The 15,977-nt window shown below is 41.3% G+C and overlaps 1 protein-coding gene across 1 annotated transcript in view; it reads left to right on the top strand.

Annotated features, from left to right (window-relative positions):
- The window catches only part of ST8SIA1 (ST8 alpha-N-acetyl-neuraminide alpha-2,8-sialyltransferase 1), a 167,036-nt gene that overhangs the window by 113,418 nt on the left and 37,641 nt on the right, over positions 1-15,977 (top strand). The window contains exon 4 of the mRNA XM_065423402.1: positions 6,223-6,315. Within this exon, the coding sequence (XP_065279474.1) occupies positions 6,223-6,315 (93 nt within the window). The remainder of the gene's footprint in view (positions 1-6,222; positions 6,316-15,977) is intronic.

Below are 15,977 nucleotides of genomic sequence, written 5' to 3' on the forward strand. Positions count from 1 at the left end.
TTGGCATATCACCTTCATAATTGTACTCAGGGTAGTCATTATGGATTCTTATTTTGACAATATACCTTAAACCAGTGTTTCTGAACCTTTTCAGATTTGCCACCCCTTATTTGAAGACCACATTTTTGTGACCCTACCTTAAGTTTACTGTAAGAGTAAGAGTAGAAATTATATCAGTGATAACAATAAGCCTATATAATTTATTTGTGTTTGTGTTTTGAGATGTTGACAGAGAGTACTTGACCTTGAAGGGAAAGCGTGCATGGCAGCAGAAGGGGAGTGAGGTGGTTTGGGTTTTATTTTTTTTTTGCTTTAGGTTGAAATAAAATTTTCAATGCACCATGATCACTTTCGTAGCTGCTTCAGGGGGTCGTGACCCACCAGTTGAGAATCACTGCTTTAAACCAACCTAGGTGCCACCTGTTGGTGGCTTTTGTTCCACTAGTGACTAGTGGTATGTGTACTACAGTTGTGGATCAGTGCATTAGAATAAAGAACATAAATGAACATTTTCAAACACATTTTTTCATTTAAAAATTCAGATTTGTCCTTTTGACCTCCAGCCAGATTGACAGCACATTTATCCCTCTACAGATATACAGATTATACACCATCGTGCTTGTCTACCACATCAGCTTGCCATTGCCCATCCATATCCATAATAATTATATCGTTTCCCCTCAATATGGTTCCTTGCTGGTTTGAGTGATGTGTAAGCATCTTGATCATAAAGCCAATCAATCACCAGTTTCCTGTTCTTGCTTTATTATGCTGCTTAGTAGCCTGAAAATAGGGGAACACCCTGAAAGTCTTTTGGAAAAGTAATCATGATTGTACTTGTCCTCTGCATGGTCACTCAAAGGGGGAAAATGGGTTAAATGATCTCTTGCAAGGACTCAAGACAATCATTGTTCTTCATTTGATTATCTAGAGAATGAAGTAGTGAGCATGGCCACCCGATAAAAATAAGTTTGCTAAGCACTGTGTGCATTTGCTATTTGCTACATTTCCCATCCCCAGCTAAATTTTGCTAAATTTGGTGCTTATTAAAGAACTGTAGATGGAACCAAATATACTGCATCAATTTCTGTGCAACCCTTTCTGCTCCCTTCTTCAACTCTACCTGTGCACCTGAAGCCTAATTTGCAAGACAGTTACTTGGCCTGTCCAAAAGTGAGCCAACCAATTGAGTTTATCTGAGCTGGTTTCGTAATAAGAGCTGTCCCCCTGGCAGGGTCCACCTACAATGGCTCCTCCAGGAGCGTAAGACTATATAGTACCATATAGTATCATTAACTACCATTAGGGATGCAGGTTTATTACAGTGGTGAAAATTTCTTGGATACTGTGCTTTTCCTGTTTGTCTCCATGATTTTAATAAACTCACCCTGCAGCAGCAGCTCCTGCCCTGTGGGGTTGAGCTTCGCTCCCTGCTCCATATGTTGTGACCTGGTGTGAAGGGTCACAGCAGCTCTTAGGTCTGGCCCAGCTGCCCCTCCATCATGACAGCAGGAGGGGAATGGCACCAAGCCAAATTTGAAAGATTGGCGCTTACGACCTGGCGCTTGGGGTCACAGTGCCACTCAGGTTTGGCCTGGCTGCTCCTCCATCTGTTTAATAATTGAAAGGCAAAAAGACCATGCTTTGAAAACAAGAATTTTAAATCTCAGTGAAGCCTCTAATCCTGTCTAAAGAATTACACCCAGTGCCTCTCTATGGTCAATGCACCCATCTAGATTTTGGAGTACAGAGAACAAATATTGTAAGAATTACCAGTAAGATATGGAAAGAGTGACTTCTTTGTGGGATAAGCATAGTACAGTTCTTACTGCCTTGGGTAGTTTTATGTTTCCTCTTGATTCACCAGCTACCTATAGAGCATGAGGGTCTCAGCTGTGAAACAGGTACCACCTCATAGGGAACTCTGCATGTTGATCACATTTTTTCTATTGCCTTGGTTTCAGTGAGAAGATACAACAGATACCAGTGTATTCAAATCCATATTGCGTAGAGGCCAACAGTCAGAGGATTTATATAAGCTCTTGGCCTCAAGAAATTCTTTTCTCTCCCTTCCCCTGCCCAAGACCAAAAGATTCATTAAATGACTAATAAGTGGTTGTGGTATAATTAAAAATGCATGCTCCTCGCTAGTATGAAACTTCCACTTCACAGTCTGTCCAACACCTGTCTGGGACTTGGCATTGTGCAAACCAGCCTAAAAAATAATTGAAAAAAGCAAAGGGGCTTCTGCTGACCAGCTGGCTTCTTGCTGAATTTCCAGCTGGGTCCTCAGCCAATTTCTTAATGTTCCATGCTGCAGCACAAGCTGGGAGAGAGATTTACGGATGAAGGGAACTTGATTTTAAATGATGCATCTGGGGCTGGTTTATAAAAGCAGGCGTATTTATTCATATGTTTGGGTGATAAAGTTATGGCGATGCAATTATAAAGGACAATGATTTAAACAAGCATTGAGAGAGAGTGTACCTTGATTCAGTGAAAACTTGACCTGCCTGTGCATGTGTGTTTAAATATAAAGATACTGAGACTTATCCTCCCAAATGCAAAAAGTCCATTAGCTGGATTGCCAATCTGTTGTATTTCCCTGTAACAACAGATGACTAGGTTTACCGGGAAACTGGAGCAATCTATTATTTCTTTTGATGTGCTTGGTGCTCAGTTGGGGCTCCATTTTGCCACCCTTACTCACACTGAGTAATTACCTTACTTTTCAAGCAGTCGCATTGCTCTGCTAAGATATTATGCAACATCAATGAGGGTGGCAGAACTTGACCTGATGGAGGGCTCGCACGCAATTTGAAAGTGATTTGTGAGAGTTAAGAATTAGCTCTGGTACTAAAATGTCTCCAAGTCACCTTCTGTTTACTTGACTTCTGTCATCATTATATAATCCAAAATCCAAGTTCCCCAGATTCCCTTGCGAGACAGAAATGTAAGCAAATATTTATCTTGTTGTTAATGATGCTTTCCTCATAGTTAAGATTTCATTTTATTCAGGTCTTAAATTTGCTCTCTGTCATCAGACAAAATCCACAGCAGCTGCACAGAAAAATGTTTGAGAAAATAAAAGGAGATAACATTTTTTTTCATTCCTGGTGGTCCTAGCATCTATTAATATGTTACCAGATCTTCTGAAAGCACCACTACAGAGGGTTGAAAGTGGCTTGATTTTCTACATTTGTTGGGATTTTTTTGAGCGATGAAATAATAACTAAGGGGTATTAGAGTTTGTTTACAAGGACGTACGTATATTTTATAGAAAATTAAGAAACCCGCCGACCCCAAACCCCAAGATTTTCCATGTAATTAAAAAGTTCATGAAATCTTGCATTTCACACTTTCTCTCTTTTTATACCCCTCTACTTCCCACTTCAAAAAAGTGAAAGACAGAGTGGGATTTTCCTGCTGGTTTTGACATGAAAGTTTTGAAACATTTAAAAAAATGTTTATTGAAATTCTTTGTTTGGAATGTCATTGAAAAATGTTGACAGAGAAATTTTTCCAAGAAAAATGTTGTTATTGAACCCCCTTTTTTAATGAGAAAACAATTATCAAAACAAACAAAAACCCAGCCAGCTCAAGGGTCAATATTCCCCTTTTCTTCTTTTTAAGAATTGCAACCATGAAAAAGAGAAAACAATAGGGACACGTGGCTCTCTACAAATGACTTACACTATCTTCTCACCTTGGAATTTTTGGATAGCCTGAATATAAACCCATGCTTCTGATGGCTTGTATCTAAATTTATGCAAATATATGCAAATTTGCACAGTCCTGTTTTTGTTAGAGGATGTTGGCAGATTTGCATTAGTAATAAATATGCTTGAAATTGCACAGAAACAATGTGGTGTAATGGGCACACAGATATATCCTCCCACCCACCAACTCTGGACATAACACACTGCACACATGGTCAGTATGGATTGCAGAAGGGATCAGCCACAGTACTTCCTCCTCGTTATAAGGGTTTGGGGCTGTTCATTGAATGCAGTGAAAACACTTGCCAAGGACAGCAGTCAGACTGCGATGGTAATAGCATCCCTTGTTACTTGGCCCTGATTGACACTCTGCAATGAATGCGTACTACAGCATACAACCTTTCAGACTGGAAATAAGGTGCAAAATTTTTCACAGTGAGGGTAATTAAACTCTGGAGCAATTTACCAAGGATCCTGGTGGACTATTCATCATTGGCAAATTTTAAATCAAGATTGGATGTTTTTCTAAGAGATGCTCTAGCTCAAACGGGAATTATTTCAGGGAAGTTCTATGGCCTGTGTTATTCTGGAGGTCTGACTAGATGACCCTTCTGGTCTTTAGAATTTGTGAACATTACAGCATTAATCCTTTCTACGGTAATACTAGAAATTGGCACAGAAACTGAGCTCATTCCGTTCCCTATTCCCCCAAATTCCCACCTTTTACTGAGGCAGGCTATAGGCTCCATGCAATTTGAATCTAGTTGATACTTGGAATGAGCAACCAGTGTTCATTGCAGGTACATGACACCTATTTCCTGGAAGTAGTGCACAAAGGAACAGATTGGTGGAGCACACTTTTATATCTGGTCAGTCCTATAAACACAGGACATCCAGGAAAGGGGAGCTAAAGAGAGTTGGGGAAGAGTATAGTGCCACAAAAAAGGTAGATTTTCACAGGAGCAAGAGGATCTGAATTGGGCCAAAGAAATCTGTGTCATCCTGGTAACAGGAGAAAAGGGAATGAATATGAAATGATGTTGCTGTCTATGCTGGAGCCTGCCCTGCTTGACTTTTGAGTCCCCATAGCCACTGGGTTGAGTGCAGTTGCCTGTGTAGGTTAAAACAGCCAGAGGCTGTTTTACTTTTGGCTTGGCTTGCACCTCTTCTGAGCACGCACTTTTGGGGGGAGCATAATAAGCAGGGCTTTACAGTTGGCCATGCCCCCTTTCCTTCCCTTAGATCAGGGGTTCTCAAACCTTTTTTGTTGGGACCCTCTTTGAAAATATTTCAGGCTATGATGACCTCCCCCCAAAAGAAGTGACCATCTTCCCGCAGACCAGGCCACCCTTACTTCTGCACTGCTGCTGGCAGCGGCACTGTCTTCAGAGCTGGGTGCCTAGGCAGCCGCCAGCGCTCTACGGCCGTCCAGCTCTGAAGGCAGCACAGAAGTAAGGGTGGCAATACCGTAACCCCCCTACAATAGGCTTGTAACCCCCTTTTGGGTCAGGACCTCCAGCTTGAGAAATGCTGCCTTAGATCATACTCTGTTTCCCTATGCTGCAGTTTCAGTGAGTGAAGCAGGCAAGTGACATGGTTCTGCACAGGCTGTATTCATAGGGATTATAACAATGCATGGATGTTGGTGCACTTTGGTCTACATTTAGCATTATTTCCACTTTCCATCTCTTCATTGTGGAGCAGTTGGGTCTAGTTTCAGTGACAGTAGTTTCTGTCACTTTGTTTCTCTCAGTGTTCCCCTTTATCTAAGGCAGTCATTCTTTCCTAAAAATGACCTGCAAAGTAGAGTAGTGTACTTAATGTCTCCTGCAGCCAGGTTGTGGGATGCATTCAAACACAGAAATTCATGTTAAGTAACCACTAACAAATATTTTTTTCCTCCACCTTTGGAGTCCAGTTGGTACTTTCTGTTCCACTGAAGAGATTTCAGAACGTGACATCAAAAATACCACGTGTTTCATAGTTTGCAAGATATGTAGTCCATGATGGTTGTGATGTCACAGAATGATGCATTCTGGGACACAGTCAGCCAACAAGGAAAAGTACAGAGGGGAATGGAATTTTAAAAAAGTTAGCTGAAATGTCTTTCTGTGCATAATGTCCCCTTTTGCCTGTAGCCTATTAGCAGGGACATTCAATATATAAATCTAGGCACTTTTCATTATTTGCTTCAGAGTTTACTGTCAATACACTGATATAGGACCATCTCTTCAAAAGTGCATAAATTTGCACTTACCCACATTTTAGTGCAAAAATACCCTTTTGTAGATACACATATTGGGAGAGTTTGATGCTTAAATAAAGTGTAAGCAATTCTGAAGATTTAGCCCATAATCATGTTGTCATTTGGCCCAGTATTAGTATTGTAAATTTTCTGTCAGCTTGCATGACCTTATGTGCAAACTGGAACATGACAATTAAACATGACAGTCTGAAACTGGAACATGACAATTAAAAATCTTGGATGTCTTTGTTTCTGCAGATGCAACCTTCCTCCTCTGTCCAGTGAATACACCAAGGATGTTGGATCCAAGACCCAGCTGGTGACGGCTAATCCCAGTATAATTGAGAAAAGGTAGAAAGCACATTCTTTCTTGTTCAGCAAGGAGAAGGTTTCATCTATATCATAGATGTTGATGTGACAGAGTTATGTTCTTTAAATATTTTCAATATGAGGTTCTCGAGCCTAGGAATAATTCTGTGAGGAATACATATTCTTGTACTCACTTTAACAGATGAGGAAATTTAGGCACAGAGATAAAGGTGAATTGCCCCAGGTCAGCAAGCCAGAAGCAGAACCAGGAATAGAACCCCAAATTCCTGATTCACTTTACAGTGTATGAGCATAGGGGTGCAAACACTCAGGGCCAGAACCAGGCCATGTTCCGATTAGGACTCTTTGATGATGTCATCATCATGCATCTACTTGGTGAATAACTGAAATCTCATCCATAAAAAGTAGATGAAAGTCACTTTGCCATATTATGAGCCTAGTCTTGCCCCATTTAAGTAACGGAAGTTTTACATTGTCTGATCCCACTCACTCCCCCATCCCCATTTACCAATGGGGGCTGGATCAAGCCCTATTTTAAATGGATGAAACAAAAGAAGTAGGAGTAAACAAACCGCTCCTTCATGTTTTCCTTCTACCCTCTTAATACATGGGTTTATGAGGTTTATCCTTTAAAATGTTGCAGGCTTTGGCTTTAATGGCACTCTGTAATGTCTTTCCACTTTCTGGCTCTGCAGGAGAGGGGCTCCCTCCTGTGGTCCTCCTAAGACACACTGGACAGAGTCTTTCAGTGGTATCTAATCAAACCGTCCCAGACAATGGATTCTATGGGACAGATCCTCAGTTGATGTAAAGCGACATAGCTCCAATGAAGTCAAGGGACCTATGCTGACTTACAGCATCCAAAGATTAGGCCCTTCATGCGCTATTGATAGTTTTTGCAAGCCAGTCAAGCTTTGAAATGAGAACATTGCTATTGAACCATGAAGTGCTCAAAAGTTAGGAAGTAACAAAGTTAACATTGCAAGTGCAGACTTGGACTCTGCACCCTTTTGTATTTGCAGTACATTATAATTCTTACTTCAATTTCATGCCCACATACTACTATTAACATTCAATATAACATCATATTTTTTTTTTCAGCTTTAGTTACCTAGGGACAGTTTCTTGCAGTATCACCTACTGCTCTGTGAGTGCCAGACAATCAGAGAAAGTCATTTATACTGTATGGCAAGGACACCATGAACATTACTTATACAACCTATATGTGACATACAACCTATATGTCAATTTGCTGGCATATTGACCACCTCAATTCACAGCTAAGTTAGCTTTGTAACTTTGTAAGAGGTATATAAAATCATGAGTGATGTGGAGAAAGTGGATAAGGAAAAGTTATTTACTTATTCCCATAATACAAGAACTAGAGGTCATCAAATGAAATTAATAGGCAGCAGGTTTAAAACAAATAAAAGGAAGTTCTTCTTCACGCAGCGCACAGTCAACTTGTGGAACTCCTTACCTGAGGAGGTTGTGAAGGCTAGGACTATAACAGAGTTTAAAAGAGAACTGGATAAATTCATGGTGGTTAAGTCCATTAATGGCTATTAGCCAGGACGGGTAAGGAATGGTGTCCCTAGCCTCTGTCTGTCAGAGGATGGAGATGGATGGCAGGAGAGAGATCACTTGATCATTGCCTGTTAGGTTCACTCCCTCTGGGGCTCCTGGCATTGGCCACTGTTGGTAGACAGGATACTGGGCTAGATGGACCTTTGGTCTGACCCGGTACGGCCTTTCTTATGTTCTTTCTTATGTTCTTAACTGGCTAACTTGCACCTAAAGACGCTGCACTGCTTGTTGCAAAGAAAATATATAGTAAATGGATGCTAACAAAAGTGTCTGAATACCCATCTATGGATGATCTCGTGATAAAGGTACGGGAAGGGGTCTCAGGAGATCTAGGTTGAATTCCTATCCCTGCCATAGATTTCCTGTGTGACTTTGAGCAAGTCACTTACCTAAGAGAGAAGTTAACTTATCATATACCATGTCTATGGCGTAATGATATAGTGAACCATTCTGATAATAAATTACTTTTATTCTGTTTTTAATTGTAGTATTTCAAGATTCCCCACATGTATATCTAAGGTTGTAGGAAGTATTGTGTGATCTTCTGTTAGTTGAACAGTAGCATCTAATTTTTGACTGTTGTAAAGCAGGATTAAGTCTGTCCATGGAATTTCCTGATTTAGGGGTTATTTTAATGTAGTTTTTGTATGAATAAATACATGTATTTTATGTGTATGTATGTCTCACACACATTTAAATTAGGGGGTTTGATAGTGATCATAATAGTAATCACTAGTGGAAAAGGCGTTGTTTTTTAAATGCAAATTTTTGTCTTAGCAAATTCATCGCTATCGCCCATATGTGCTCTTTTTCATTGTCACTTTCTCACGTTTTCATTTTGCTGGCAAACTGTAGCAGGAAAACTTGTTTCCCGCTGTCTCCTCCAGAGACTGTATTGAAGAGACAGCTGGCAAAACCAAACAAACTTTCTTAGTAACAAGAACAGGAGTACTTGTGGCACCTTAGAGACTAACAAATTTATTTCAGCATAAGCTTTCCTGGGCTACAGCTCACTTCATCAGATGCATAGAGTGAAATACACAGACAGAAGATATTTATACATACAGAGAACATGAAAAGGTGGAAGTACGCTTACCAATTGAAAGAGGCCAATCAATTGAGATGAGCTATCAGTAGCAGCAGAAGAAAAAAAAAACCTTTGAAGTGATAATCGAGATGACCCATAGAAGGTGTGAGGAGAACTTAACATGGGGGAAAAAAATTCAATTAGTGTAATGACCAAACCATTCCCAGTCTCTGTTTAGACCTAAGTTAATTGTGTCTAATTTGCATATTAATTCGAGTTCAGCAGTCTCTCTTTGGAGTCTGTTTTTGAAGTTTTTTTGTTGCAAAACTGACACCTTCAAGTCTGTCACTGAGTGATTAGAGAGGTTGAAGTGTTCTCCCACTGGTTTTTTCTTCTGCTGCTACTGATAGCTCATCTCAATTGATTGGCCTCTTACAATTGGTATGCGTACTTCCACCTTTTCATGTTCTCTGTATGTATAAATATCTTCTGTCTGTGTGTTTCACTCTATGCATCTGAAGAAGTGAGCTATAGCCCACGAAAGCTTATGCTGAAATAAATGTGTTAGTCTCCAAGGTGCCACAAGTACTCCTGTTCTTTTTGCGGATACAGACTAACACGGCTGCTACTTTGAAACCTTTCTTAGTAACATAACTTGCTGCATGATTTCCCTTATTAGGTTTGTGAAACAGGAGGGTTTTCATGTTTTGGAATGTTTTGGAAAAAGATTGTGATTTCTCCCTCCCCCACACCCTCCCCTCATTTTCTTATTGTAGGGTTTGATTCTGCAATGTGCTGAGATCTCTGGCCTCAATCCAGAGAAACGCTATATCAGTCTTACTATGGAGTCACAGACAGTCTCCTTAGACCAGTGGTGGGCAACTTGCGGACTGCGGGCCAGCCGCTGGTGGGCCGCCAGACCATTTGTTTACATTTGCATGGCTGCCCACAGTTCCCAGTGGCCTCGGTTCACAATTCCCGGCCAATGGGAGCAGCAGGAAGTGGCAGCCAGGCCCACGCCACGTATGGGCCGCAGATTGCCCACCACTGCCTTAGACTCTTCAGCCTGTCTTGTCACCCAGACAAACAGGACTTTGTGATAAAAGGTTACTTAAACCAAAAATCACACCATATTTAGGTAGCTTCCAGTCCCAAAAGACCAGTCACTTATCTAGAGTACCAATTAATCTGGGGTCTTACATCAAAGACAACACTGGCAGCCAATTCTGTAGTAAACTAACTAAGGTTTATTAGCTAAAAGAAAAGGAAAGGAGAATTATCATTATTATTGCTACTACATTATAATGGGATCCAGATAAGTGAAAAGGATGCAAGAAACATCCCACTAGTTTTCATGAAGTTTAAACATCAAATACTCTTATACATTTAATAATCACTTTGATCTATTCTAATACACAAGTGAATTGGCCTGGGGCTCTGTCATGAGCTGTCACAGTATGTTAAGAGAAAATCTATGTCTCTTAATTTCTCTCTTACTGCTGCTATAGGAAAGCGGTGAGGGGAAGCAAATGTACATGTATTTTTAAAAAAACTCTAGGGGTGATCCTGAAAAATAGACAAATAAGCCCTTATATCTGTACCAGAGAAATTGGTAGAAATTATAACAAAAAGTAGAATTAAAAACCTGGAAGGTCATGGTAGGGTATAACCAGTACATTTTCTGCAAAGGAAAGTCTTTCAAATGGATCGATAAAGTAGGTGTTTAAGGAAAACCAGCTGATATAATTTATTTAAACTTTCAAAAGGCCTTTGACAAAATACCTCACAACAGGCTACTAAGGGAACTAAGTAGTCATGGGGCTAAAGACAAAGTATAGTTATGGATCCAGAACTGGGTAGGAGACAGGCAACAAAAAGTTGGATTTGAATGGTCAACTTTTATCGTGGCGAAAGGTGAACAGTGAGGTGCTTCAAGATTCTGCATTAGTGCCTGTGTTGTTTAATAATTCATGATTTCCCCCCCCCCAAATAAAAATCTTATTTTGAAAACTTCAGAATATATATTTTGTGTCCCCCTCCCCCCCCCCCCCCAAAAAAACGCATCTCAACCAGCTCTACCTACAAAATTTTTTTACTGTGCCCTAAAAGGTCATTGGAAAAAATGTTCTGAAATGTATTGCAGGCATAATTGTGTTTTATGCTCCTTACAAACTGAGAGAATAAAAAACCCACACACTCTCTTTTTCAATCTCTTGGTAGCAAGCACATCAGAGTAACATTATATGTTATAGACATAAACATATGCCTAGTGAAGATTAATTTCTTTCTTCAATTGCCCTTTTCTTTTTGTGAGTTAATTAAATCTGTGACTGAATCTAATATGCGTGAAAATGAGGAACTTAATAACATGTGAGCCTATCATACCCTTTAATGGAAAAAACAACTGGAGGAGTTGCAGTGGGCAAGAAAATCCTACAATATTCCCTTAACAAAGGAAACTAACAAAACTAGTTTCCTCCTGATTCATTCATCTTGTGGTGGGTTTGGTCTTCCTCCTCAGACAAGTGGTGGATTCAGTCCCTGAAATCTGCAGATCTCTGGTATCTTCAGAAGAGAAAGGGTCATCAGCACATAGGCTCTGTGCCCTCTCTGGGACCTCCTCAGCCCTAATCCTGATCACTCTCTATATCTGACCTATCAGTCCTCATCCTCAAAGGAAACCTGCACAACACTTTCAAAAGACGAGCGCGGGAGCTTAAATTCATATATTTGCTAGACTTAAAATCATGGACTGAATAGAGACGCTGGATTACAAGAATCTATAAACCACTAACAACCGCTGCCCTCCAGTTGCCTTTTCCCCACCCTTCATTCCCGCCTATGACTGTAGGGGTGCTAACAGGCCACTTTACCTTGAATGGTCCCTTCAAATATGTGTTAACTACTTATGCTAAACAATCTGTTCCACCTTGTATTTAGCTGTGACGCTCAGGGTATGCCTACACAGCAATAAGAACAGGAGTACTTGTGGCACCTTAGAGACTAACAAATTTATTTGGGCATAAGCTTTCGTGGGCTACAGCCCACTTCATCGGATGCGTGCAGTGGAAAATACAGTAGGAAGGTATATATATATATACAGAGAACATGAAAAAATGGGTGTTGCCATACTAACTATAACAAGAGTAATCAATAGCCCACAAAAGCTTATTCCCAAATAAATTTGTTAGTCTCTAAGGTGCCACAAGTACTCCTCGTTCTTTTTGCTGATACAGACTAACACGGCTACCACTCTGAAACCTACACAGCAATGTAAGCCTCTAGTTCGTGGGACTTGAGTCAGCTGACCAGTGTCAGGGAACCCTGGGCTTGAGCATCTACACTGCATTTTAACCCTAGATTAAGGATTTTCTGACCCGTGCTTGAACCTAGGACTCTGGCGTCCACACTGCAGTGTACAGACCCGAGTCAAAGTAACCCTATCCCAGAGTGGCTAGCACCCCCCCTCCCGCCCAAGTGTTTTAGGCCTATGACTGCACAGTTTGAGAAGCCTACCATCTAATCTGAGAACTGGGCTCTCCATCTCTAGGCTGAGTCACAATGGCAGGAAAATGCCCAGCTGCCCTTGTTTTGAGGATATTTAAGACATCAGTAGAGCCCTGCACAGATACAAAATTTGTATCCGCATCCGATCTGCAAAAATGATCTGTGGATATCCGCATCCGTGGATGTGGATGTCTGCAGATATAAAGCTGATATCCGCAGGGCTCTAGACATCAGTCTCCAGAGCTGTCAACTATTAAAACAAAACTGCAGTGCTTTTTTAAAATGGGATGTTCGATGAAGGTGTTTTTGTTGGGTTGTTTTTGTATTGATTTTTGTCTGTTTGTTTTGAAGTTTGATATAAAATGTAGGTTTCAGAGGAAAACCCCCACCCCTCGCCTGCTGCCGCTGGCTGCGGAGTGGTGAAGTGCCTCGGCAGATAAGGGATCCCTGGGAGGCAATGGGGAAGTTTTGGGGCTGGCTCCCACTCACCACCCTCACGGTGCATGCTGGCCAGGCGCCTCTGCACATGTAGCCCCTGAAGGGGGAGGTGACCCAGGACCCAGGGAGAGAGAGTGCAGCAGGACCAAATGGTTGCCCTGCGGGAGGGGGAGTGGCCAGGGTGTTGGGGGTCATCCCTCCCCCAGCTGTGCTGAGCCGAGAGCTGCAGGGCCATGGCTTAGTCCCCACTCTGCTCTCAGGTTCTTCCACCCCCCTCACCCTATCGTGGTGCTCCCTGGAGCTGCATGTGCAGGGTTGCCCAGGAAGCATGCACCAAAATCTGGCTGTGCTCTTGTGACCAGGAAGCAGCTCTCTTTGCAAAAAGCTTCTGATCGCTGTCCTTTGAAAACCCTGCAGGCTCTCTGATAGTGTGCTTGCAGACTGGTGTTCTGCAGATAATGGGTTCATGCTGACCTCAGCTGCTGCAATTTGCAAAGACACGTGTGGCTTCCATTTGCAATAGAGTGCAATACACTGCACCATGATTGTCAGCATAGAGAGGATTAAGGACGTTGCCCCAAGGAACTATGGGATACAGTCAGAGGACTTCTAGGACCTGAGTCAAGTTGGGGCCTCGTGCATACAGGAAAGCAATAGGGCTCAGACCCTTGGTCCCAGCTTAACACAGGCTCACACCCTCCAGCCCTGCAGGGTCCTGGGACCATTGGTTCGAGCCCTAGGTTAACACAATTGGTGTGTGGATGGAAGGGGGGTTAGGTTTGAGCCTTATATTGCTATGTAGACATACCCTCTGAATACGTTTCCCAGATCTGAAGAAGAGCTCTGAGTAAGCTCGAAAGCTTGACACTCTCACCAATAGAAGTTGGTCCAATAAAAGATATTACCTTACTCACCTTATCACTTAATATCCTGGGACTGACGGGACTACAAAAACACAGCATACAACTTTACCACTGTCATTTTTTGACTTTTGGGTACTTAAATGGACAACTTTAGAGCCCCATCTGGCAAATGCTTATGCACATGAGTAACTTTACCTATGTGAAAGAGTTTCACTGAAATTTTTGGGGCTACTTGTGTAAATATTTGCAAGATCAGGCTTTTAAGTTTACATTTTTCCATCCTAATGTAAGCTATTTTAAAATGTGTCATACATGAATGATTTTCAATTACTTAATAGCTGATGTTATAACAATTTGGAGCACATAAAATCATCTATACTTGAATATTTTAAAATTATTTTTGCCCCATGTTGCATCCTCAGAAAGGGAAGGTAGGAGAAAATTCAGGTTACAAAGTTCTAGGACTTCCTTTTCTTTGGAGGTGTAGAATGTTTATACTTGTAAATATCTTTAAAGAAAAATTAAATACATTTTCCCCAAATTAAACTATCTCACATATGTCCTATTCAACATATTCATAAATGATCTGGAAAAAGGGGTAAACAGATGATACAAAATTTGCAGATGATACAAAACTACTCAAGATAGTTAAGTCCCAGGCAGACTGCGAAGAGCCACAGAAAGTTCTCACAAAACTGGCTGGCTGGGCAACAAAATGACAGATGACATTCAATGTTGATAAATGCAAAGTAATGCACATTGGCAAACATAATCCCAACTATACATATCAGATGATGGGGTCTAAATTAGCTGTTACCACCCAAAAAAGATCTTGGCGTCATTGTGGATAGTTCTCTGAAAACATCCACTCAATGTGCAGCGGCAGTCAAAAAAGCAAACAGAATGTTGGGAATCATTAAGAAAGGGATAGATAATAAGACAGAAAATATCATATTGCCTCTATATAAATCCCTGGTATGCCCACATCTTGAATACTGCGTGCAGATGTGATCGCCCCAGCTCAAAAAAGATATATTGGAATTGGGAAAGATTCGGAAAAGGGCAACAAAAATGATTCGGGGTATGGAACAGATACCATATGAGGAGAGATTAATAAAAGTGGGACTTTTCAGCTTGGAAAAGAGATGACTAAGGGGGGATATGATAGAGGTCTATAAAATCATGACTGGTGTGGAGAAAGTAAATAAGGAAGTGTTATTTACTCCTTCTCATAACACAAGAACTATGGGTCACCAAATGAAATTAATAGGCAACAGGTTTTAAACAAAAGGAAGTATTTTTTCACACAATGCACAGTCAACCTGTGGAACTCCTTGCCAGAGGATGTTGTGAACATAACATAAGAACAGCCATACTGGGTCAGACCAAAGGTCCATATAGCCCAGTATCCTGTCTTCTGACAGTGGCCAATGCCAGGTGCCCCAGAGGGAATGAACAGGTAATCATCAAAGTGATCCATTCCCTGTCGCTCATTCCTAGCTTCTGGCAAACAGACTCTAGGGAGACCATCCCTGCCCATTTTGGCTAATAGCCATTGATGGACCTATCCTCCATGAATTTATCTAGTTCTTTTTAGAACCCTGTTATAGTGTTGGCCTTCACAACATCCTCTTCTTGTGGGGCATCGGGTATTGACCACTGTTGGAAGACAGGATACTGGGCTAGATGGACCTTTGGTCTGACCCAGTATGCACATTCTTATGTTCTACTTGAAAACACTCTGGGCCTGATTTTCCGCTGTCATGCTGGTTTTATGGTAGTATAGTGACTTCAGTGGAATTATTTTGGTATAAAATCTGTGTAACAGAGTGGAGGATCAAGCCCCCTGTTTGTGCCTTGTGGTTAAGAAATTGTCCTGGGACTGCGAGATCAGAGTTCAAGTCCAACCTTTGTCACAGAATTCCTCTGTGACCTTGTGCAAATCATTTAGGCCCTCATCTTCAACTGAAATCAATGAGAGTTAGGCACCTAAACACCTTTAAGGATCTGGGCCTTGGGTCCTGATTTCCTACTGTCTTGCACCTTGTGTAATAACACCTTTGGAAAGTGGCTGTAAAATACTATCCAATCAGAATGGTCACCAATCAAATGTTATCCAATCCGATTCCACTTTGCACAGGTTTAAATGACTACACAAGGTACAGGACACGGAAGAATCTTGGTTGTAATCTCTCTCTGTGCCTCTGTTCCTAATCCGATAATCAAAATTCCCTACCTCACAAAGGTGTGGTTTGGATATA

This window comes from Emys orbicularis, chromosome 1 (genome assembly GCF_028017835.1).
Source record: "Emys orbicularis isolate rEmyOrb1 chromosome 1, rEmyOrb1.hap1, whole genome shotgun sequence".
Lineage (NCBI taxonomy): Eukaryota > Metazoa > Chordata > Testudines > Emydidae > Emys > Emys orbicularis.